The sequence below is a fragment of the Manis javanica genome, chromosome 8 (genome assembly GCF_040802235.1).
Source record: "Manis javanica isolate MJ-LG chromosome 8, MJ_LKY, whole genome shotgun sequence".
NCBI classification, from domain to species: Eukaryota; Metazoa; Chordata; class Mammalia; order Pholidota; family Manidae; genus Manis; species Manis javanica.
The window spans coordinates 85,373,214-85,399,618 of record NC_133163.1 but is presented as its reverse complement, the minus strand read 5'-3'; the positions used below and the strand labels follow the sequence as shown (position 1 = coordinate 85,399,618).

Below are 26,405 nucleotides of genomic sequence, written 5' to 3'. Positions count from 1 at the left end.
ATAAGGGAAGTTGGAAATACAAGCTACCATAAAATGTTAGAAGGTGCCAGAAGTCCTAAGAAGGATGCGAATGAAGTCACGGGAGACCCAAAGAGGCATTCAGGTTCTGACCCAAGAAAGCAGAGAATGATTAACGAGTCTTTGGGAACAGAAGAGTGCTCTTTTGGTATCTTTGGTGTTTCGTTATATGCCCGGGCAACATCCCCCATTTCTTTTTTTCTCTCTTTTCTAGTTTGTACAGCCTCTCCTCATCTGGATATTTTACTTGTCTGAATAGGTGGACTAGCCTCTGTCTTTTTTCCTAATGTCAAAAGTCTTGCATACATGCCTCTCTCTCCTACTTCAAACCGTGTTCCCATTGTATTTTGTGATACTCTTTACTGTTTTAATTCCTATTAAAGTTTTAATTTCCTTAAAGAGAAGAGCCCTCATCTTACCCATCATTATGTGAACATGCTTGTATATCTGTCCATCCATCATTTACCCATATTCAAACTTCCTTGATTCCTGCTTTCATGGAAATGGTATTCTAGTGGTAATTTACACAGATGATAAACAGGTAATCAAGTACTTGAGTAAGAAAATTTCAGGTACCAAGAAGGTAAAACTGTGTTTAGAGTATGATTACCATACATTATCCTGTTATTTTGCTATCCTGATGTATAGCATTTATGATGTAAGAATGGCTAGTTTGGTTATTTCATTCTTTGAAATTCCTAGCCTAGGCTTCTGATTTTATATGTGGGATAGATCACACTGTTGAAATAATTATAGGAAGCCTAAGAACTTGCCTTGACTTTTGGTAATTACTTTTGACAATGTATGTGTTAACTACTATTAATGACTTTCTATTGTAGTCTTGATTCTTTCATTCTAAAATTTTATTTGGCATTTCATTTTTATCATGTTGTATATTTTTTCTTTATTTCTAACCACTTTGTTTTTCATTTCTTTTTTCTAACAATTTTAATTTTAGTATTTTTAAATTGTAATATTGTTCAAAATTGAGGCATACATTATTAATGTGCCTCTAGTTATGTGCGATCTTTAGCAGAGAGAAACTATGGAATATAAAAAGGAGAAAACTATGGGAGTTTCTAAGAGGAAGCATTAGGTTTTGTCCTGTAATGTTTTCTTTCTGTTGAGTAGACCAGATTGGATTTTCATCCTGTCCAACAGGAGTGAAGTGGTAAACTCATTTATGATATTCTGTCTAAATGAACTCCTAGTGGATAAACTGTCCTTGCTAAGTTTGGTCTTTTGTTTAACTCAGTGTATGGTATCAGCTGAAAATATAGCTGTTGATTCAGTCTAGCCAAGCACCTGTCAGCAGAAAATAGCTTCCTGCCCTGAAACACTCTGGAATTCTGGATTAGTGTAACCAGCTCTACGTTCCGCTGAAGTACAGATGTTTGAGATGTCTTCTTGACACAATCCTTTTCTGTCCTCTCACTGACAGGCTGTGCTGGAGACTATTCGGAACCTGATGAATACTGATTGTGTGGTACCTGACTGGCTTCATGACATCATTTTAGGTTACGGGGATCCAAGTAGTGCACATTATTCAAAAATGCCCAATCAGATCGCCACTCTTGATTTCAACGATACATTTCTTTCCATTGAGCATTTAAAAGTCAGCTTTCCTGGTCATAATGTTAAAGTAACTGTGGATGACCCAGCACTACAGATACCCCCTTTCAGGTAAAGTCAAAACTGGATATATTCCTTTCAAGCTTTCTGTAATCAGTCTGAGATAGGCCATCAAGCCTCTCAAGTTAAGTTTTGAGTATCATGTCTAGATTTGCTTGGGCAGTCTTTACCTTCACTGTGTAATCACAGGGATAAAGTTTTTTTGACTCTATTTCTAATTCTTAGTGCAGATGTTATTTTAAGACCACAATAAAAGTAGCTTCATGTCTAAAAGGGATCAGTAAATGCTTGTTTTCTGAAGGATATTACATAAACATTTATAACAGTTGACTAAAAAAATATGTCTTTGTATATAATGTGTAGTCTGTTGTATTTCCTAATTAATGCACATAGCCTTGAGGTATTGACTTTCTTTTGTATTTAGGAAAAAATTCTATTTCTCTTTTAATCTTGCTTGCCTTTGCAGAATTTAAATATTCACAGTGTAGTTAGAGTTAATGTTAAAGGAGCTTTGTTTTTAAAATTTGAGTAGAAATAGAACAAAGTGCCTGGAGCAACTGATTGTTCTTCCCTGAATGCCATCATATGAGAAAAGTGCACATGAAGAATTAATGTTTTTATTTAATTTTAGAGTGTTCATTAATTTCTCTAGGTACATACAAGGACTCACCTGAGGTGACCCTGACCCCAGGCTAAGAACTTCTGTCTTAAAGGCCTGATACTAAGGGTGTGTCATCACAGGGCTCCAGCCTGTCTCTCTAATTGTACTTTCTCTGTTGTGTTCTGCACATCAGTAAAACTGGCTACTTGGACTTGAGCCTCTTCCCTCCCATGTTTTTGTACCTAAATTCTTTGAAAGTCATCTTAGATGCTACCTCTCCAGTGAAGCCTTTTCTGATTAAATGAAGGACAGTGTGTATAGTGCGTGGCCAAAAGTCCATAAATGTTTCTTCTCTAATTCACTCTTCACTCTGAATCAGAGGACTTCTTCTAATCTAAACATCCTTAACACATTTTAGTGTTTCTAAATCTGATTTTATCAGAAGTTATGTATGAAAAGTAAATTCCCTTAAGCCATGAATGTGTCTTACTTATCTGATTATTCTCTGTGCAATGTCATGCACAAGACAGATGCTTGGTAAATTGTTGTTAATCATAAATATGAATAAAGAATTTGGTCTTGTAGGATAACTTTTCCAGTAAGAAGTGGAAAGGGGAAGAAAAGGAAAGATGCAGACAGGGAAGATGAAGACACTGAAGAGGCAAAAACCTTAATTGTTGAACCTCATGTTATTCCGAATAGGGGTCCTTATCCTTACAATCAACCCAAACGGTAATTTTACTATCTATGCTAGCTGTAGTAATGAAAAATAGTTTGCTAATTTCAAATGGATTTTAATATTTTCAAATATTCTGATTCTTTAAAAATCCTGGGAAACTTCCCCTCTGTCCTATTCTGTCAGTCTGCTGAATAGCACAGATATTTTTGGTCATTCTGTAGCCATATTTCAAAAAGAAACATTTGCAGGTACTATGAAAACTAAATATGAGGAGGCTACCTTAATTTGAGTTCAAGATTCTTCATGACATGTGTTACATGTAGCAGCTGCTCTCATGTATATGTGCCATGACTAAGAAAGTGGCATTATACTTGGTGTTAGACTGGGAACTAGAACTTTGACACACAAAATAAGGTATAGAGTGGGCTATGTATATTGAAAAATAACTTCTGTCTTTTCACAAAATTCATTCAGTTGTGGTTGGTCTGTGGAGATGTGAGGGTGAAGGAAGTCATTCAGAAGAGATTGGTTCACTCATGTAAGGTATAAAAGTTCTAGAGATCCATTATTCAGCATTGTGCTTGTAGTTAGCAGTGCTCTACTGTATACTTAAAATCTGTCAAGAGGGCAGATCACGTGATTCTGTTTTTTTTAGCACACACACACAGGGCTGGGTTGGGGAAAGAAGAGATTGGGAGAATGGGCAAACACAGAGCAGCTGTTCAGATCTCTGGTCTTCTCTAAATTTTTACTAAATGTCATTCATCTGTATTTCTAACCAACTTTTTATCCACTCTTATTTGCAGTAATACAATTCAGTTCACTCATACACAGATAGAGGCCATCCGAGCTGGGATGCAGCCCGGGCTAACTATGGTAAGAGAATTATTGTTATACATGTTCTTATGTGGATTCAGGCTGGAAGTAAGCCTCAGATGCTTCGAGTGTATTTGAAGCACAAAAATCAAACTGAACTTAAGTGTTTATAAGTAACTGTGGCATAGTGTGCATATGGAGATCTTGCTCACTTCAATATTCATAAATAAAGTTTTATTAGAACATAACTATGCTCATTTGTTTATGTATTGCCTATGGCCACTTTTGGGCTATAGCAGCACAGTTTGAATACTTGCAGCAGAGATTGTATGGCCTAAAATGTTTACTTGGTGGCCCTTTATAGAAAAAGTCTGCTGACAACTGATTTAGAAATGTATTTAATTTCTAAGTATTTGGAGATTTTCCTGTTAGCTACCAGTTACTAATTTCTGGTCTGAGTCTATTATGGTCAGAGGAACATACTTCGTATGATTTCACTTTTCTGTTAAGGTTTGTTTTATGGCTCAGGATATTATCTGTCGTGGTGACTATTCCATGTGTGCTTGAAAAGAATGTGCATTCTGTTGCTTTGGGGTGGAGTCACTTGTATTAAGTCACTTAGATCCATTTGTTTCAGTACTTCTGTATCCTTGCCAATATTCCACCTAGTATTTTTGTTGATTACTAAGAGAGGAGTATTGAGGTTTCCTATTATAATTACATATTTGTCTGTTTCTCCTTTCAGTTCTGTCAGATTTTGCTTTGTGTTTTTTAAAGCTTTATGGGTAGGTACATACACACTCAGGGTTGTTATGTGTTCGTGGTGAATTGATGCTTTTATCATTATGTAATATTTCTCTTCATTGCTGGTAACTTTCTTTTCTCTGAGATTTACTTTTACGTGAATATAGTCATTACAGCTTTCTTTTGAATAGTTTTTACATGATGTATCTTTTCTCATTATTTTACTTCTAATCTACCTATTATATTTGAACTGAGTTTCTTGTAGACAGCATATAGTTATAGTAGGTCATGTTTTTTATCCATTCTGATAGTCTCTCTCTTTTTAATTGGTGTGTTTAGCATTAAATGTAATTATTGGTATGTTTGGATTTAAGTCTGCAATTTTATTACTTAATTTTTGCTTGTTCCCTTTGCTTTGTGTTCCTGTTTCCCTTTTTCTACCTTTTGGGTTATGTGGAAAGTTCTAGTGTTCGATTTTTATTTGTCTATTGTATTATTTTATTGTATCTCTTGTATAGTTTTTTCTTTGTGGCTGCTCTAGAGAATTAGAATATATGTACTTTTCACAGTCTACTTAGAATTAGTACTGTGTCTCTTAAGTTGAGTAGAGGATGCCTGCCTCCATGTAGGTACTTTTACCTTCCCCACTTATACTGTAGTTGTTCTGTGTACTATATCCCAATACATTGAAAATGCCATGAGGCACTGTTAGAACTTCTGCTTACAAACATCAAACATATTTTAAAGAACTCCAGAGGGGAATGTCTATTGTATTTACCACTAATCCTTCATTCCTGATATGTCCAGTTCCCTCTGGTATCATTTCCCTTCTGTCTGAAGAACTGCTGTACCACTCTTACACACAGGTCTGCTAACAATGAATTATCTTTGTTTTCCTTCATGTGAGAATGTCTCTGATGCACTTTCATTCTTTAAAGATACTTTCACTGGACATAGAATTCTAGGTTAGTGGTTCTTTCCTTTTAGCATTTTTAAAATGTTATTCTATTTCTTCTGGCTTCCATGGCTTCTGAGAGTACTCCATAGTTACTGGAAACATTTTTTTACTGTACATAATGTATCATTTTTCTCTGGTTGCTGTTAAGGTTTTTTTCCTTATTTTTAGTTTTCAGCCATATAATTGTGATATCTCTGGGTTTAAATTTCTTTGGGATTATTCTCTTTGGGGTTTGCTGAACTTTTGAATCTGTAGATTTATGTCCTTTGCCAGATTTGGGAAATTTCCAGCTGTTATTTCTTCACCTTCTTTTTCATACTGTACACTTTCTCTTTTTCTAAAATTTCAGTGACATGAATACTAGACCCTTTAGTATTGCCCTATAGATTCCTGAGATTCTGCCTTCCCCCCGCCCCCTCTATTATTTCATTCTGCTTGTTGTTCAGGTTGGGTAATTTCTGTTGCTCTGCCTTCAGGTTCTCTGACTCTGTCCTGTCCATTCTGCTTTGGACTTACCCAGTGGATTTTTTTTTCATTTATTTTTATCTTTCAGTTTTAGAATTTACATTTCTAACAATATGATAACTTAGTTTGCTATGTGTTCATCTCCTTTGTAGGTTGTGGGCCCGCCAGGTACTGGAAAAACAGATGTGGCAGTCCAAATCATATCCAACATATACCACAATTTCCCAGAGCAGAGGACTCTGATTGTTACTCATTCCAATCAGGTAACTGTGAGTGTGTGTGTGCGTATGGGTATGCACATGCACATATAATACATGTGGGTGTGTGTACATATATATATATGTTTATGGGATGGATGGGGGAATGTAAGGAATGACTGAGAGATGAATGAAAGCACAATGGAGATTTCTGCTGTGGTAACCTGATCATAGGTACCACAGATTGCCAGAAAAGGCCAACAAGTATAGTGTTTGTTAAGAAGTTATTCTTGGGTTTCCATGGTCATGGCTAGATGATATTGAGAAAAATATGAAAGCAATCTTATTTCTAATGGAGGGGAGTCAAAATGTAGAAAGGCTAAGAATATTTGGATATATATATATATATATATAGCTAAATATTTGGATTAAAGTAAATTGCCTTCCCCCAGTCATCTTCTGGCTACACTAGATATTTTACTTTGAAATTGAGAGCATTAACTCTTACTAGTAGCATTTTTCGTAATTTAGTAGAATGAATATTCCTAATAGACTGTCTAAAATGTGTTCCTATTGGATTAAATTTTATATCCTTGTGAAGTATACATATGAATATCTCTATTACATGGAAGGACTTATTTTAGGTTGTATATTTAGGTTGTATCCAATATATAAGAAGTTTATAAACACTTAAATAAATACAAACTCCTTTCTTGTAAATAATGTCTAAAACAATGTCTTTATATCTATATGTGTGCTGTTTTATTTACTCTGAAGCTGTCACTGTCATAGAAATGAGGAAGAACAAGTAACATTTACTAGAACCTTATGTAAAATGTGACAGGCAGTGCTCATAATCCTGAAATACATTATGAAACCTCCTAAGGTACTTATTTTCTCTAAATACATATTGACAATGGTGACTTAGTTGGCCAGTTCTTGAAAAGAGTTGGTCTACAAAGCAGCACTGGGCTTTTAGAATGCTAAATGTTAGTTATTCTGTTGTTCATCAAATTTTAGTCTGCAGGTTTTAGAAATTAATACTATCTAGTTCATCTACTTGTCATTTTTATATCTTTGAAACGTAAGTAATGGTGGCACGTTGTACAGTATACTTAAACAATGCAGGGGAGAGGGTTGATTTGGAACTTTATCTTAATAAAAGAAATAAAGACTCCTTTTTAATCAAATTTAATAATTTTACCCATTTGCAGATTCTTATAATGAATAAAGAGTGATTCATATGTTACTTTAACGTAGTATTTTTTTAGTTAAATTTTGTCATAATTTGATGATGACTTTCTATAGTATCCTCCACCTATGATTGACTTGTAGGCTCAGGTACAGAGAAGTTGTTTTGCAAAAGTAGCCAAAGACTTCTGCCAAGACCCTTCTTGAACGTTTGTTAATCATATCATCATCCTTTATGTCTATCAGATTGTTGATTTGTTGATTTTTCACAACTGTTTTTTTTTGTCAGATCTTCATTTGCGTATGTGATTCAAACAGTTCTCTAACACTGTAATTCATGGTGGAATCTTGCAGTGTTTTTCTGAGAGTACAGTGTCGGAGTACTCTTTTCCCTCTAAATCTCTGTGCTTCCTTAGTTTGCACAGCAAAGGTTTGGATAATGAGTAATGGTGGGCTGATCTTTTGGATGGAGAATATGAAGTTTGGATAGTAGGGAATTTTTTCTGAAAATTTAAGTTAATCTCATCAGCTACTGAGCTCCAATTGGTTGGTTTTTTAATAGCCAAGGATATCTGTGTTTACATTATGTAATCTAGAGGTTTATGAGACTGGAAGTTGACTTGATGGGCATAGTTAGACTGATGGTAAATTAGGAGAGATATTTGAGTGGGGGCTAATTTTTAAATGATATCTTTATTATTGTATCTTCCCATACTATGAAACCTTTGCTCTTCTCCAAAACCTACTAACTGCAGGTGTTCAGACAATAAATACTAGGATTTGAGGGAACCTTAAAGATGAACATTTCATGGTATAAAGGAGTGACTTCTAGATGGCTTTCTTTGAGCAGAATAGTTTGCCATTTAATGAGCGCTCTACTCAGTATTGTATAAAGAACTTAAGACTTGCTATCTAAGGTTTGAATGATGCACTTTACCTTTCTACTCTCTGTTCCTATGGTATTCTACCTACACACTCACTGTCTGAGAGTCCTCCCCCCACCACAGAAACTTTTCAGTTATCTGCGACCTATGGAAATTTTGTTGAGTGAAATGAAACTTGGTGTGATTATTAATTATTTTAGTAATTGTTTGTACTTGGGGGAAATAAAAACTGAGCCAAAGCCTTTCTTTGTTCACAAATTAGAAGCAGAGATTTAAGGAGTAGTTTTATGTTTTCCAGTTACTCATTTGGGCAAGTATACATAGTCAGCAATATCAGAAATCAATAAAATACTATTTTGTTTAAGTTGTAAATGACCTAATGTAAGACCTATTCCCTTCTGTGTGGATTTAGATTCTTACCTGACCCAGCAATGCTCATTCTTTTCTACCCTCCTAAATGTTAGTTTTTGTTACTTTTAAAGGAACCTGCTGATTTCATTGGAACTTGCCATCATCCTTTTTGTTTTATTCTCCAGGCCTTGAACCAATTGTTTGAGAAAATCATGGCTTTAGACATTGACGAGCGCCACCTCCTACGTCTTGGTCATGGAGAAGAAGAGCTGGAGACAGAGAAAGATTTTAGCAGGTGAGCAGATTGGGGTGGGTTTTGAAATGGTGTACAAAATAATTTTTAACATTTTCCTCTTTTCTTTATTAAAGAAGCTCCAGGAGGAAAAAAAGCAATGGATAATCCATCCAAATTCTGAAAGGTTCTAGCATAACCTACTTACAAGTTGACCTGCAAGTCTGGGGTTCATCTCCCTCAGCTCCAGTTCTCTGTGTTCATTCCATTTTTTTCTCAAGCATACAGTTATTTCAATGAAGAGAGTCATCTTATTTATCTTTTTAAAATTGCAGCTTGCCATTTGCTCTCTGTTTATTAAGATAGTTCTTAATGTTGTCCCCAGTTCATTCAGACATTTAATGTGCATACATTTTTGGTACCAATTAATGAAATGCAGTTGAAGATTAATGATAGTGTAAGCTTTGGGATGGTAAATATTACTGCAGGTACTTACTGCCAGTTTAGCTGGGCTGTATGTTTAATATTATATAATGAAAAGTAACTGAAATATTATAAATCAGAGGGCTGTATGTTTAATATTATATAATGAAAAGTAACTGAAATATTATAAATCAAGATTCCTTCAGAGTGCTTTGTAATAGCTCATGTCATTTATATTTATATCCATTTTCAAAGCGTAATTTCAAATAATAGGCATAATTAGCAGCTGCACAAATACAGTACAGCCTTTGGCTATTTATTGAATATGACCTTTGACTAAATTGATCATAGACATTAAAAGAGCTGAGAATGTTAATTAAATTATGTTGCATCTATTTTGAGTTCTTGTATAATAGAGATCACCAATAGTTGCTAGCTTCTAAAAGGTTGGAGGACAAAGAACACACATCAAGTTATTTGGGGCTCTTGTTTCTTAATTTTGATTAGTTAGTGATACTTCTCTGAATTCCTCTTATTAAACCTAGCTTTAAAAAGTGGATTGGACTCTATAACCTACTAATACAGAATTCAGTGAACGTAAAGGTGTTAATGGAATGTAAAATAACTGCAATTGTAGTTTTATTACAGTTGATTTTGTAGCTTGTAAAGAACACTGTAAAAGAACAGAAGTAGAATTTTAAAAATGATTTCAGGCACTACCAAGTTTCTAGGAAAAGCATACTTTTTGCTTTCAGATACCCAAGCCAAGCCCCAGGTCTTGTTAGTATGTGTTGCTTCCTCAGTTTGGCATATTCTTTTATTTATTTTCCTTTGTCATAATTAAAGAAAAATAGTGAATATTGTTTCACAATAAAATACTGTTTTCCCTAAAGAAAAAAATTTTAAACCTAGTGAGATAAGAGGAAGTGATCATCCATAATTTCTCTACCACAAAACAAATTTTTGTTAATCTTTTTAATAACGAGCTATAATCTGCTGTTATGTATAATTGTGTACATTGCTTTTTAAAATTAACAGACTATTTTTCTGTATAGTTTCAGATTTACAGAGTGAGCAAATAGAATGTAGAATTCCATCATATATTGCTTTTTAACATGTCACAAGAATTTTGACATTTATTACAGACTCTTTAAAAGCATCCCCAATTTTTTTTTTTCATTTCTAAAGTGTTCATTGTGAAAAAGTTTTAAACTCCTGATAAGCAAACAGATAAACGTTACCTGCTGTAATGTTTATATCCTTGGAAAATTCTTAAAAACATAGACCATGTCTTCTACCTCTATTTTATTCTTGAACATTCTGCTGTCTCAGAGGTGAATCTCTGATCTAGAGTAGTGAGGAACATGACTTCTTCCTTTGTTGAATCTTTAAACATGAGGTCTTTTTTTCACTGTTAAAGAGTTGTGGGAGGCACTTTGTTATTGTGGGAAGAGTATGTATGGCTTTGGGGTCCAATTCTGTTTCAACTACTTTTTCGTAACTACTTATCTTTAGGCTGTGCCATTCTGTATGCTGGGATAACAAACTATGATCAAATACATTTTAAAGTTACATTTCAAAGCCTTTTGAACTAGTCTACTTTTATGATAATGTAAAACACTGCTATTCAAAGCAGCCTCTGTACATTGTATATTCTAGGTCTGTGATGAGATGAACTAACATCAGAATACACTGTATTGTTTCCTTCTTTGTGAAGTTCTTGTTATGGAAAAAAAAAAAGATAGTTGAACTAAATGATGTCTTTAGTGATGTAGTTGACTTTCCTTCCTCACAGACGCTCTTAACACATGTGTACATCAGCACTGTTCCATAGGGCATACTTTGTGTATATAGGGTGCATTGGTATAACATAACCTAAGAACTACCACTTAAATATAATAATGTTGTATACTGTTTTTTTTTTTTTGGTCCTATTTGGCCATCTGTAGTTCTTATTATGATTTACATAAATATTTTGCTGACAGTTCCCTTGAAAAATCTCTTCATTACTTCATTTTGCTTATTTGCAATTTCTAGGTATGGAAGAGTTAATTATGTCCTTGCTCGAAGAATAGAACTTTTAGAAGAAGTCAAACGATTGCAGAAGAGTCTAGGAGTTCCAGGAGATGCCTCCTATACTTGTGAAACAGCAGGCTATTTCTTCTTATATCAGGTAAGTGATTAAGAGTTCTTAAACCATAGTTCATTGTAGTAGTCTTCACTTGAAAACTGGGAGGGCCTCTTGAGGTCCTCCTTGAAAGCTTATTTTTTGTTGAGTAGATTAAAATACATGCTGTATCAAAGCTATCTCTGAATGTTAAATGGCTGTTTCCTATTACCTTCTATTTTCTTTGCCAAATAACTTTGCTTGGTGACTCATTCACTGAAAGGCCAGTTTTGCTACTTCTTAAATTCTTTCTTCTTTTAACTTTATTGCATTGATAAAGTTCTCTAGTCTGTCTGTCTTTTTTTACTCTTTACTGTAGAAATATAACTAAATACTCTAGCTACCCAATGGTAACAAAATACAGTTCTGTAACTTACTTTTATTATGCATATTAATCAACTAATGAAGAAAAACAGATTCTCCTTTTACGTTTCCAGAAATAAATTGTTTTAGAACTAACTAAAGAATGTTTTAGAATTAAGAACTCTTTTGACTTCAGTTTAGAGGTATGCTTTTACTTTTGTTAATTTGAGGGGCATGAAAATCAGTTAAGACATAGAAAGCCAAATAAAATAAATAAAAATAAACTAATAGTCAGTTGGTTTACTAATAATTTTAAATGGATTAAATCATTATAGTAAAGGTTTTTACATAACTTTATTTGTTCTCTTTGTACTAATGCTATTTGTATATTTTAGGTATAAATCATAATATTAAAATTTCAAAGTGTATGTGAAAGAAAGAGTTTATGCGCTTTGTAAGTGGGTACACAAACCATTTGACTCTATTCAAAATGAGCATATTTCATGGTTTCTTGTAAAATACAGAAGATAAGCATTATCTTGCAGAGTTATCTGCACTAGACTCAGACTGTTTGGAACTTTGGATAACAGTAAAGATCATGCTTACATGCACATTTGGCACAAAATAAATATCACTAGGCTCTCAGTGAAAAGCACTTTTAAAAGTAGAAGTAACCTATAAGTTGTCAGGGCTTAACTAATAAATTTGGGAAAAGTGAACTTGAGGCTTCACAGTGTAAATAACAATTTTCAGCATAAGGGAATCACTTTGGGAAACTTGTTTAAAAAGGAAATTCTCAAGTTTTATCTCCAGAGATTCTTTCAATAGGGGGTAGCATCCAGGAATCTACATCTTTTTTCAGCTTCTTGTATATTCTGCCTAAGGGCCACACTTGGAGAAACCCTAAAGTTGTAACAAAAGTCCTGGGAGAATTATAAAAATTGAGACTAAGTAGGAACTATGTGGTAGGGGCATAGTTAACATTGTACCAGGATATAATTGAACTATTCACAAAGGTCATAAAATGAGCTTCCAAATATATATTCAGCTTAACCAGAAATTCTTTATAAATATACTAAAGAGAATTGGAAAAATTATAAAGCTCTGGGGAGAAGGGTTGACAAGTGCCAAACTGATTTAAAAAGTGCGAAAGCAGGACTTAACACATTTGGAGAAAAACTGAGATAATGAACATATAAAGAATTTCTTTGTCTAGAGTTTTTTTTGTTTTGTTTAAGCATAGATAATGCTGTCTTGGGTGTAATGTAAATGGAGAATCTGAAGTGCCTGAGGTAAAGTTCCATGAGATGACCTTTTGAAAGTTTGTACAAATTTTTTAATTAAGTGATCTTTCTTCTACAATCTTAAAGGTTACTTTTATAGAAGAAGGGCAATCTATCAGTAACTAAGGTAAGAAATAGTCCTTTGGGTCAAAGATTGCTTTTCTTTCTCTTTCTCTTTACCTAGCAGATCATATTCTTACTAGTTTCCTTTTTATTTATAATATAAAACTATTATATAATATTATATAATAACCAGCTGGACATTTTCACAGCAAGTCCCATTTTCCTGTAGGTGATGTCTCGTTGGGAGGAGTACATCAGCAGAGTGAGAAGTAAGAGTGATGCATCGCCGGGTGTTGTGGAGATCTCCACTCTCTTCCCATTTCACGAATACTTCGCAAATGCCCCTCGACCCATTTTTAAAGGTCGATCTTATGAAGAAGACATGGAAATTGCTGAGGGATGTTTCAGGCATATTAAGAAAATCTTCACTCAGCTTGAGGTAGAGTCTCAACTTCTTTTAACTTTCCTTTAAAGGTTTTAAGTTGAATTGTTTGTGTTTTCTAAGAGTAAATGTAGAATTTCAAATATTACAAGCCAGATTGTTACTTTTAAGTGAGATTATTCAAAACATTTATTGTTTTAGTTTAAGAAATTAGTGAAAATTAAGTTATGACCTGAATCCCCATTATTATGGCTAGAAGGTGTAAAAGTCTTTGAATTTAAGAAAGAAATGCTTCCATCAGGAGATTCGACCATAGTTCTTTGAATTGGAATTCGAAACTGCCACATGGCCATTCTGAGCTCTTCATGCCTCATGACCAGTAGACAGAGAATGAGGTTTTTATGTTAGTTAGGATGATTGATCTTCATTATTAAGGTAAAATAAGAATCACCAGTATACAAAAGGGACAGAGAAAGTTAAGTCTGAAACCCAGAGACCTCCTGGAATGCTTCTAGTTTTCTCATTTCCTATGAAGAACACCATTAGAAGACCCCAACAACTCTGTAAGGAGACCGCATTCGGTCTCAGATTCGTCAGTGATAAGATTAGGTCAGTCCAGGGGAAAGGAAAGCAACCTGGTCTCTTTTGTCTCTACCTGTTGGATAGGAGTGTATCTTGACTTCCTAGAACAGTATCTGGCACATAGTAGATGTTCATTAAATACGGATGCATGGTATGGCTGGGCGGGTGGTTGATACAGAATATGTTGGTACAGAATAATAAATATATAGTATGATAATAAAATTTTTAAACCTGCAAAACAACATAGTATGTTTATGATTCCATAAACAAAAAGTAAGAGGATAAAAACATACTTTGTAATAGTAGCTGTCTGGGGAGGGGGTAGAGAGAGGGATATACAAGGGTAACTCACCTCTAACTATAATGTTTTAATTATTTAAAAAACAAAACAAAAATGATAAAAATATCTGAAGTAAGTATGACATAATGTTCAGATTTGATAAAAGTTGATGTTAGCTACTCTGTGTGGGCTTGTTTTCTCCCTATATCCATCTATTGTCTATTCTCCTACTCTGCTCTATGGGGATCTTCTGCCAGGGATGGGATGGGGCTGATCATTGAAGGTTTAATTGCCCAGCCTCCATGTCAGCTGACTTTTGGCTGGGTCTAGCCAATGAGAAATGTGGCAGAACTAGAAGAGAGAAGCTAGGATATCCTCCCAACATCTCCTTCTGCCTTGGGTTTTATCTCTTCTGCGGCTTCAGTTCGTCCTGGCCAGACCCACTGTGGTTCTGGTTCCAGCTTATTCTGGTACTCCAGTTCTGGGGATGTGGTAACATTGCCTTCTCTCTTATTCTTGTAGCCAAGGATGGTCATCACTTCCTCCTGTTGCTAATTCTGGACTATTTCACCATTCCGTGGTTAGCTTTTCTGCTCCTTTGTCACCTGTGTACCCAGACCCTTCTATTAAATTCCTTTTGTTATGATTACTGGAAATGCTTTGTTTCCCTGGAGGGACCTTGAATAATAGAGGTATAGTGGTGATTGATAGTTTATTTAGTATTTTTGCTGATATTGTAAATATTTTACTTTATCCAAAAATACCCCAAATAATAATCTGAATATCAGCTATTATTTGAATTCAATTAGTATCTAATTAATAATGAACAGAATTATGATCCATTAGGCTTAGTTTGTGATACATTTATATTAATTTCTCAGATACTAAGTCTGATAGACTGGGTTGTCTGAATGTATGCATAAACTATGTTTATTATCCTGGAATAGTCTCTCACTACTCCCCCACTCCCATAGGAATTCAGAGCCTCAGAACTGCTTCGCAGTGGACTGGACAGATCCAAATACCTTTTGGTGAAAGAAGCCAAAATCATTGCTATGACCTGCACGCATGCTGCCTTAAAACGACATGATTTAGTCAAGCTAGGTTTCAAGGTAAAGACTTGCATTTTAGTTCCTTAAATCATCATCTATTCAGCTCTTAATTTTTTCCTTTTTTTTTCTGTTTCTTTCTTTCTCTTTTTTTTTTTACCACTTCCCTTGGAAACTGGCTCAACTCTTATTGAGTCCACATTTATAATTACTTACAAATATCTGTTTTAAAAGTGATGATAACCTCTGATGTTTATATGATTAGTGAACTTTAAATCTAGCTTTTCTAAGTCTAGTTATCAGTAATATGTCCATTAAGTAATGCAACCATATGATTACCTAGCCAATCCTAATATGTAAGGTAGATTAATTTGCTCTATAGATATTAAAAAATCTCCAAACAGAACTAAAAGGTATAAAAATAATTTTTAGCAATGTTTTTCACCTATTAGAGACATTCAGACACTTGCATTGTCCGTGCACATCCACTCCCAGTTATTTGTTTATTCACTAAATAAAAAGCCTTTCATGTGAGGATATGAAATACGTTTATTTAAACTGTAAGATGAGATACTGACATGATTTCATCATATGATAAAGAAAGGACAGCTAAAGGGCATGGTAGCCTGTGACGCCATTGAATAAAATGTAGTAATTGAGCAGTACATTTGAATTTGAAGATTCTTCGTGATTGCTAGTAAACAGTGGCCTAAACTCTGATTTTAATTCAAATCATTTAACTTCCTTGAAACTGATTTATCTGTTATTTAAAATAGGGCTTATATACTAGTTTGAATTCAATTAGCAAAGCATTTGTTGTTGATGAAAGTAACTGCCAATTTTTAAATGTTATGAGCTCACTTGCAGGTAAGTGTTAAATAAATTCAAGGTGATAGAATAGTTGCTATCTTGGTTGAAAGGTTCCTCAGCTGCAAGGTAGGACACATATGATAATTTATTGAACAGTAGTGTGAACTTCCCAAGTGGTGTGAATGTACCCTTTTGCAGATTACTAGTGAGAATTTTTCACCTAAATATTTAGTTTAGAGGGATGACATATAAAATATACTTTGAATTTGGTATTAAATCATATCAGTTTAATAACAAGGGGAAATGATGCAATCAAAATTAGCATTTTATGCTTTCATGCAGCTTTTTACCTGCATATTCAGAAAAACATTAGTTGTAGCTTTTCAAATTTTCATTAAGGATTTTCTTTACTTACATTATGCTATATAGCTAAAGATAGCATGAGTGCTAATAGCATCTTTTAGATTTTTTTAATATTTTTAATTTTGAAGTTTTATTTTTATCAAGTGTACCACATACTTCAGATCTACTTAACATTAAAAAAGAGCAGTCCCTGACACCTCTGATCCTCCTCACTTATCCAGACCTTAGCTCTTTTAGTATTTCCTGTGTCCTTTTCATCAGTGTCAATAAAGAATGTTAAATCTCCAGTTTAGACGTCTTTTGGCTCTCTGCTAATTCCAAGGAGACATGGACACACATTTGTGTGCTCTTTTCCTTCCTTCATACTCCCAATATAGTTATATCATAATTTTGCTTTGTGATTAAAATCTCCTTTTTTAAAAGGCAGAATCTATAGATACTTTTTATGAGTTACATTGCATTAGATTTTCAGAGGTGATTTTCAGAAAACAGGCTCTTTTAAACTGTTTTCTTTGAGCTACTCCCACTCTGTTTTGCATATCATATCTGTTATCCTGAGAGTCCATGCAAGGACTCTGGAAAACCATGGCTCTTTGAACTGCTTCCTTCTCCTAAGAACCCACCAGAATAACCTAATTAATCATTTTAATCTGAAATTCAGCATCAGATCTAGAGAAGACACCCATCCACATGCCTAAATCTTCATGCCCAAATAGTGAAGAATTGAGGCTTAATTTTCATCATTGGCTGTTCAGTGGAAATCCATCCAATCTTGGGCAAATACTGATTTTATAAGCATATTTTGATAAAAATGAATAGCACAGAAATTACAGAATATATCAACAATTAGCTTAAAAGAGGAGAGTTAATTAAGCATTAAGAGTAAGTATGTTCACCCTACCTTCAACCTCCTTGGAAAACAAAATAAGGGGAGAAAACTTTAAAAACAAAACAAAGGATGATGGGATTAAAGATGGCGGCGTGAGAGGAGAGACAGAGGCTTCCTTCTAAAACTGGATACAATTAGAAATTTTAATTGGCGTGACTAATCCTGAGAGGGCAGCAGGAAAGAGGACGCGTGAGACTGCACACACCTGGAGAAAAGAGCAGACCTCAGCCAACCCAGTAGGAGCTGTGGCTCCGCAGACCCGAGCCCCTCCCCCACCCCAGTTCACTTGCAGTAGGAAGAGAAACGGAGCAGGGAGGGAGTGGAAAGCCTGGGACTGCTGAATACCTAGCTCCTGAGATCTGCTCTGGAAGCACAAACCTACATTTCATGGTGCTTTCATGAGACTCGCATGACTACCAGGTTGGAAAGTTAATACAGGCAGAGTTCCTGGGGAGACGGATTCCGGCTGCTTGTGGAAAGCAGGGATCCATATCTGGCTGCTCTGGGACAAAAGCTTATACCTGTGTGACTGGCACACTGGCTCAGGCAGTGGAGACAGGGACAGCAGCCAGGAGGTGGGGAACAGCTCTTTCCTATCCCCAGGCACCAGTACCACTCCCCTGCGACCCCCGACATTGCTTCAGGGGCTCAGCAGGTCCAGAATAGAGCTTCTGGACACTAGAGGGCGCTATATACAAACATGAAATGCCAAAGGAACCTTGTCCAGAGTAAAATTGTTAATAAAACTCCCAAGAAAGATTTAAATGATATGGACCTCGTGACTCTTCCTGAAAGAGAGTTCAAAATAAAAATCATCAACATCCTCATGGAGGTATGGAAAGACATCCAAGAACTCAGGAGTGAATTCAGGTCAGAGATCTAATCGTTAAAGAACATGATGGAGGATTTTAAAAGCAGGTTGGATATGGTGGAGGAGACAATAAATGAAATAGAAACTAGAGAAGAGGAATACAAAGAAGCTGAGGCACAGAGAGAAAAAAGGATCTCTAAGAATGAAAGAATATTGAGAGAAGTGTGTGACCAATCCAAGCGGAACAATATTCGCATTATAGGGATACCAGAAGAAGAAGAGAGAGAGAAAGGGATAGAAAGTGTCTTTGAGGAGGTAGTTGCTGAAAACTTCCCCAATCTGGGGAAGGACATAGTCTGTCAGGCCATGAAGATCCGCAGATCCCCCAACACAAGGGACCCAAGGAAGACAACAGCAAGACACATAGTAATTAAAATGGAAAGATCAAGGATAAGGACAGACTGTTAAAAGCAGCCAGAGGCAGAAATAAGATCACATACAAAGGAAAGCCCATCAGACTAACATCAGACTTCTCACCAAAAACCTTACAGGCCAGAAGGGAGTGGCATGATGTATTAAATGCCATGAAGCAGAAGGGCCTGGAACCAAGATTACTTTATCCAGCAAGATTATCATTTAAATTTGAAGGAGGGATTAAACAATTTCCAGATAAGCAAAAGCTGAGAGAGTTTACCTCCCACAAACCATCTCTGCAGTCTATTTTGGAGGGACTGCTATAGATGAGAGTGTTCCTAGGGTTGGATAGCTGTCACCAGAGGTAGTAAAATCACGATAGAGAGGGTGGAGCAGCTGATTGTGAGGCAAATGCAAAATTAAATTGACTATCCCCAAAGTCAATCAAGGGTTAGATGAAAAGTACAGAATTCGATACCTAATATATAAAGAATGAAGGAGGAAGAAAAAGGAGGAGAAATAGAAAAGAACCTTTAGATTGTGTTTGTAACAGCATACTAAGTGAGTTAAGTTAGACTCTTAGATAGTAAGGAAAGTAACCTGAAACCTTTGGTAACCACGAATCTAAAGCCTGAAGTGGCAATAAGTACATACCTATCGATAATCACCCTAAATGTAAATGGACTGAATGCACCAATCAAAAGACATAGTGTCACTGAATGGATAAAAAAAAGACCTATCTATATGCTGCTTACAAGAGACTCACCTCAAACCCAAAGACATGCACAGACTAAAAGTCAAGGGATGGAAAAAAATACTTCATGCAAACAATAGGGAGAAAAAAGCAGGTGTTGCAGTACTAGTATCAGACAAAATAGACTTCAAAACAAAGAAGGTAACAAGAGATAAAGAAGGACATTACATAATGATAAAGGGCTCAGTCCAACAAGAGGATATAACCGTTGTAAATATATATGCACCAAGCACAGTGGCACCAGCATATGTGAAACAAATGCTAACAGAACTGAAGGAGGAAATAGACTGCAATGCATTCATTTTAGGAGACTTCAACACACCATTCACTCCAAAGGACAGATCCACCAGGCAGAAAATAAGTAAGGACACAGAGGCACTGAACAACACAGTAGAACAGATGGACCTAATAGACATCTATAGAATTCTACACCCAAAAGCACCAGGATACACATTCTTCTCAAGTGCACATGAAACATTCTCCAGAATAGACCACACACTAGGCCACAAAAAGAGCCTCAGTAAATTCAAAAAGATTGAAATCTCACCAACCAACTTCTCAGACCACAAAGGTATCAAACTAGAAATAAATTGTACCAAGAAAGCAAAAAGGCTCACAAACACATGGAGGCTTAACAACACGCTTCTAAGTAGTCAGTGGATCAACGACCATATTAAAATGGAGATCCAGCAATATATGGAAATAAATGACAACAACAACACAAAGCCCCAACTTCTGTGGGACGCAGTGAAAGCAGTCTTAAGAGGAAAGTATATAGCAATCCAGGCATATTTAAAGAAGGAAGAACAAACCCAAATGAATTGTCTAATCGCACAATTATCAAAATTGGAAAAAGAAGAACAAATGAGGCCTAAGGTCAGCAGCTGGAGGGACATAATAAAGATCAGAGAAGAAATAAACAAAATTGAGAAGAATAAAACAATAGAAAAAATCAAAGAAACCAAGAGCTGGTTCTTTGAGAAAATAAACAAAATAGATAAGCCTCTAGCCAAACTTATTAAGAGAAAAAGAGAATCAACACACTTCAACAGAATCAGAAATGAGAAAGGAAACATCATGACGGACCCCACAGAAATACAAAGAATTATTAGAGACTACTATGAAAACCTATATGCTAAGAGGCTGGAAAACCTAGAAGAAATGGACAACTTTCTAGAAAAATACAACCTTCCAAAACTGACCAAGGAAGAAACACAAAATCTAAACAAACGAATTACCAGCAAAGAAATCGAAGTGGTAATCAAAAAACTACCCAAAAAAAAAACACCCGGGCCAAATGGATTTACCTCGGAATTTTATCAGACATACAGAGAAGATATAATACCCATTCTCCTTAAAATTTTCTAAAAAATAGAAGAGAAAGGAATACTCCCAAACTCATTCTATGAAGCCAACATCACCATAATACCAAAAACAGGCAAAGTCCCCACCAAAAAAGAAAATTACAGACCAATATCTCTGATGAATGTAGATGTAAAAATACTCAATAAAATATTAGCAAACTGAATTCAAAAATATATCAAAAGGATCATACACCACAACCAAGTAGGATTCATCCCAGGGATGCAAGGATGGTACAAACATTCGAAAATCCATCATCATCATCCACCACATCAACAAAAAGAAGGACGAAAACCATATGATCATCTCCATAGATGCTGAAAAAGCATTTGACAAAATTCAACATCCATTCATGATAAAAACTCTCAGCAAAATGGGTATAGAGGGCAAGTACCTCAACATAATAAAGGCCATATATGATAAACCCACAGCCAACATCATACTGAATAGCGAGAAGCTGAAAGCTTTTCCTCTGAGATTGGGAACAAGACAGGGATGCCCACTCTCCCCACTGTTAATTAATATAGTACTGGAGGTCCTAGCCACGGCAATTAGACAAAACAGAGAAATACATGGAGTCCAGATTGATAAAGAAGTTAAACTGTCACTATTTGTAGATGACATGATATTGTACATAAAAAACCCTAAAGACTACACTCCAAAATTACTAGAAGTGATATCGGAATACAGCAAAGTTGAAGGATACAAAATTAACACACAGAAATCTGTGGCTTTCCTATACACTAACAATGAGCCAATAGAAAGAGAAATCAGGAAACAACTCCATTCACAATTGCATCAAAAAGAATAAAATACCTAAGAATAAACCAAACCAAAGAAGTGAAAGACCTATACCTTGAAAACTACAAGTCACTCTTCAGAGAAATTAAAGGGGACACTAACAAATGGAAACTTATCCCATGCTCGTGGCTAGGAAGAATTAATATAATCAAAATGGCCATCCTGCCCAAAGCAATATACAGATTTGATGCAATCCCTATCAAATTACCAGCAACATTCTTCAATGAACTGGAACAAATAGTTCAAAAATTCATATGGAAACACCAAAGACCCCGAATAGCCAAAGCAATCCTGAGAAAGAAGAATAAAGTGGCGGGGATCTCACTCCCCAACTTCAAGCTCTACTACAAAGCCATAGTAATCAAGAGAATTTGGTACTGGTACAAGAACAGAGCCACAGACCAGTGGAACAGATTAGAGACTCCAGACATTAACCCAAACATATATGGTCAATTAATATTCGATAAAGGAGCCATGGACATACAATGGGGAAATGACAGTCTCTTCAACAGATGTTGCTGGCAAAACTGGACAGCTACATGTAAGTGAATGAAACTGGTTCACTGTCTAACCCCATACACAAAAGTAAATTCAAAATGGATCAAAGACCTGAATCTAAGTCATGAAACCATAAAACTCTTGGGAAAAAACATAGGCAAAAGTCTCTTGGACGTAAACATGAGTGAGTTCTTCATGAATATATCTCCCCGGGCAAGGAAAACAAGCAAAAATGAACAAGTGGGACTATATCAAGCTGAAAAGCTTCTGTACAGCAAAGGACACTATCAATAGAACAAAAAGGTACCCTCCAGTATGGGAGAATATATTTGTAAATGACAGATCCGATAAAGGGTTGACATCCAAAATATATAAAGAGCTCATGCACCTCAACAAACAAAAAGCAAATAATCCAATTAAAAAATGGGCAGAGGAGCTGAACAGACAGTTCTCCAAAGAAGAAATTCAGATGGCCAACAGACACAGGAAAAGATGCTCCACATCGCTTGTTATCAGCAAAATGCAAATTAAAACCACAATGAGATATCACCTCACACCAGTAAGGATGGCTACCATCCAAAAGACAAACAACAACAAAAGTTGGCGAGGTTGTGGAGAAAGGGGAACCCTCCTACACTGCTGGTGGGAATGTAAATTAGTTCAACCATTTTGGAAAGCAATATGGAGGTTCCTCAAAATGCTCAAAATAGACTTACCATTTGACCCAGGAATTCCACTCCTAGGAATTTACCCTAAGGATGCAGCACTCCAGTTTGAAAAAGACAGATGCACCCCTATGTTTATCGCAGCACTATTTACAATAGCCAAGAAATGGAAGCAACCTAAGTGTCCATCAGTAGATGAATGGATAAAGAAGATATGGTACATACACACAATGGAATATTATTCAGCCATAAGAAGAAAACAAATCCTACCATTTGCGACAACATGGAAGGAGCTAGAGGGTATTATGCTCAGTGAAATAAGCCAAGTGGAGAAAGACAAGGACGAAATGATTTCACTCATCTGTGGAGTATTAAGAACAAAAGAAAAACTGAAGGAACAAAACAGCAGCAGAATCACAGAACCCAAGAATGGGCTAACAGTTACCAAAGGGAAAGAGAGTTGGGAGAATGGGTGGGTAGGAATGGATGAGGGCGGGGAAGAAGAAAGGGGGTATTATGATTAACATGTATAATGTGGGGTTTGGGAGAAACGGGAGGGCTTTGCAACACAGAGAAGACAAGTAGTGATTCTACAACATCTTACTATGCTGATGGACAGTGACTGTAATGGGGTTTGTGGGGGGGACTTGGGGTAGGGGAGCGCCTAGTAAACATAATGTTCTTCATGTAATTGTAGATTAATGATAACAAAATAAAATTTAAAAAAAAACAAAGGGATTCTAAGTTGTACTCAGTGAGTCTCTAAAAAGACATTTTGCCAATAAAACAAGAAATAGGGTATCATTAAATAGCTAGCATAATTAGAAGTGGAGGGGAAAGATAAAACATGTTGAAAAAAGATCTAGAAGAGAATTGTACATATAGGAGAGAATTATCAAAGAAAGAATGAAATTTCCTGATGTTGGAGAAAGACTTGATTTTTCATTATTTTACAAATGCGCAGTGCCTACATTACTGGAAACTGGCTAGTGGACAGATACAGATATCAAATAAGTAAATATACAGATAAAATAGCAAATTATGATGTGCTGTGAGACAAAGGCACAGAGAACTGTAAAACCTGTTTTACAATGGGAGGGCAGTGAGGGCCTGTAAAAAGTGGTTTTTGAGCTGTATTTGAAGACTGAGTAAGTGCCAGGTAGACAAAATAATAACATGAGGCAGGAATGGTTTTGCCATTCCTGAGAAAATGAATCAGGTCGTGGTTGAAGCTTACTTAGTAAGGAGAAAAGTGACATGAGATGGGAGAGGAAAGGAAGGCAGGGGCCAGACTGAGTATAGGCTCTAGTTAATAACAGCTCCTACAGGCCACATTAAGGGATTTTTTTTCCCTAAGACAATTAATTGGAAGCCAATGAAGTGTGTGAAACCAGGTGGTGACGTGATCTGATGACTGCTGGATGACAGGAGAGGCAAGACAGGAAGGGGAGGGACTAGCAGAGAGATTGCTGGCAGTAGTTAGAGTGGCAGCTTGACCTAGAGTAGTAGTAATGGAGAAAAATGAATAGATTTAAGAGGGAGTTTTGAAGATAAAATTGACATGCTTTGGTCACAAATGGAATGCCAAAGGGTGAAACAGAGGTAGATCCTTGAGTTCTGGGTAGGATTCATAAGGGGAAAAAAAAAATCCTAAAATACTACCTAGGTTAAGAGTACCAGTGGAAATGACCTCATGTATAATCATAATTTGATTCTTACTTATGTAAAACTTTAAAAACTGAATTGAAAATTATTAAATTGCTCAGGCAATGCAAGAAATGATACGTGAGATCTCCTCAAGTTTCAGTGTCAGGGGGCTTCCCTAAGGTTAAATACTTGAACTGGCATAGCACAAGGGCAATGAAAGTAATGAAATCATGAGCTTGTTGTTTGAATAATTTGTATGTTGTTATTTTATCTGGAGTTATTTGGGTTTTTTTTAGATCGTTGATAGGGTTATGGTGGCAGTTGTCTGGCTTTCAAACTGTCTTTTTTACAAGATTCATTTTTCTCCTTTTCTCAGTATGACAACATTTTAATGGAAGAGGCTGCTCAGATTCTGGAGATAGAAACATTTATACCTCTTCTTCTACAGGTAAGAAATTGAGATCTGAGTCAAAGAAAGTAGAGTTTTAAGAATTGTGGGGGGCAGCATCAGAAAGCTATACAGTTTTGGGGTGCTAATTGTTATAATTATATGTTCTTTTTAACTTCATTATGTTTGGTATTCTATTTTAAGCCTGTAAACTTCCTTAATCTGTTTACTGGTTATTTAGTAGTTTGTATTGTTTCTGGGAGTACTATTTAAAAATTCATAGTTTATCTCTTAAGTTTTGAAAAGACTTAGTAATTTTAATCAAGAAAATTACATTGCTGAGCAGTTTGGAGAGTAGATGAGCTATTTTTTCATTTCTTTTGTTAAGAGTTGTTTCTAGAATTGTTCTTGATCACTGAGTACACTGCTTTTCTTTGTTTTTATGCCTAAAATTTTTTGAGCTAAGTGGTGATATTTAAGAATATTTTTTATTGTACCAATAGTCTTTACTATTGAAGCGTTAAAAACAAAATCTGGAATTCCCCATTTAAAAATAGAGACTGCTCTAATTTATAGATAAATTGTATTCCAAAAGTTTCGTAAGCCAAGGTTTTTGGACTTGGAATGTATTTTATCAGGATATGTATTAAGGAATGAGGAGATATGTGGAGTAGGAAATTGAAATAGTATAGGAAATTTAAGAAGGTACAATTTTTACTGCTTTGGGGAGTTCAGAACTGGCTCTTGGCATAATGGTGATGCAAGGTGTTTACTCTGACATCTTCCTGTTTCCCTGCTTGGGCCTCTTCTTTCTCTGCTCCCTTGCCTGATTCTGACCTGAACCTCCCAGACCTCTTTGGATTATTACCCTGCCCATTAAAGTAAGGTAATTCCATGCTTGTCTCCTTGACTCGCCCACTGTCAGCCAAATGCAGTGGTAGCCATGTGTGGTTCACAAGTCATTCTATAAATCTACCAGATTCCTCTCTGGAACTGGTGAGTGAATATCATGATTTAGAAGCTGAAAAAGCCATTCTATAAATAGCAAGACTCTTGTGCAAGAAATTGGAGACTGACAGGGTAATATATTAATTGTTTCATTGACTCCTCACTTTTCATTTCTAGAATCCTCAGGATGGTTTTAGCCGACTGAAGCGCTGGATTATGATTGGTGATCATCACCAGTTGCCTCCAGTCATTAAGAACATGGCCTTTCAGAAGTATTCAAACATGGAGCAATCTCTCTTCACTCGCTTTGTCCGGGTCGGAGTTCCCACTGTGGACCTCGATGCCCAGGGTAGAGCCAGAGCGAGGTAAGGAGCTTCAGCCACTGCTGGCTAAGGACATCCCTTCTGTACTTGATGTTTGATACTGTATTTGATGTTGATCAGGTATTTGGCAACACCTTCTGTACAGACACAGAATTCCCTGCTACCTAGGAACTTGCCATCTACAAGTCTGAAAGTATCTTTATTGCCTTCTGCATGGGATGTGAATGGGCCAAATTATTTCTTTCACTCTATTCACTGAGATTAATTTAAGTAACTTATAAATTAAGGGCTTTTCTTCACCTGTTCCTTCCCTTTTCTTCAAAGCTAGAGTTAATATTTTTAAAATCTAAAGCAAAAGATGAACAAGGGAAGAATACACGAGTTCTTACGTCATACAGTATACAGGCCCCATCTCATACTTACCTCAGAATT

The 26,405-nt window shown here is 35.8% G+C and overlaps 1 protein-coding gene across 4 annotated transcripts in view; it reads left to right on the top strand.

Annotated features, from left to right (window-relative positions):
• AQR (aquarius intron-binding spliceosomal factor) overlaps positions 1-26,405 on the top strand; it is a 98,305-nt gene that overhangs the window by 52,911 nt on the left and 18,989 nt on the right. For all 4 annotated transcript variants that reach the window (XR_012120627.1, XR_012120629.1, XR_012120628.1 and 1 more), the window contains exons 20-29: positions 1,460-1,701; positions 2,837-2,983; positions 3,737-3,806; positions 6,066-6,176; positions 8,722-8,831; positions 11,229-11,364; positions 13,237-13,446; positions 15,226-15,363; positions 24,691-24,762; positions 25,828-26,015. Coding sequence is in view for 1 of the 4 variants with exons in the window: in XM_036998436.2 (XP_036854331.2) it covers positions 1,460-1,701; positions 2,837-2,983; positions 3,737-3,806; positions 6,066-6,176; positions 8,722-8,831; positions 11,229-11,364; positions 13,237-13,446; positions 15,226-15,363; positions 24,691-24,762; positions 25,828-26,015 (1,424 nt within the window). In the remaining 3 variants the exon portion in view is untranslated. The remainder of the gene's footprint in view (positions 1-1,459; positions 1,702-2,836; positions 2,984-3,736; positions 3,807-6,065; positions 6,177-8,721; positions 8,832-11,228; positions 11,365-13,236; positions 13,447-15,225; positions 15,364-24,690; positions 24,763-25,827; positions 26,016-26,405) is intronic.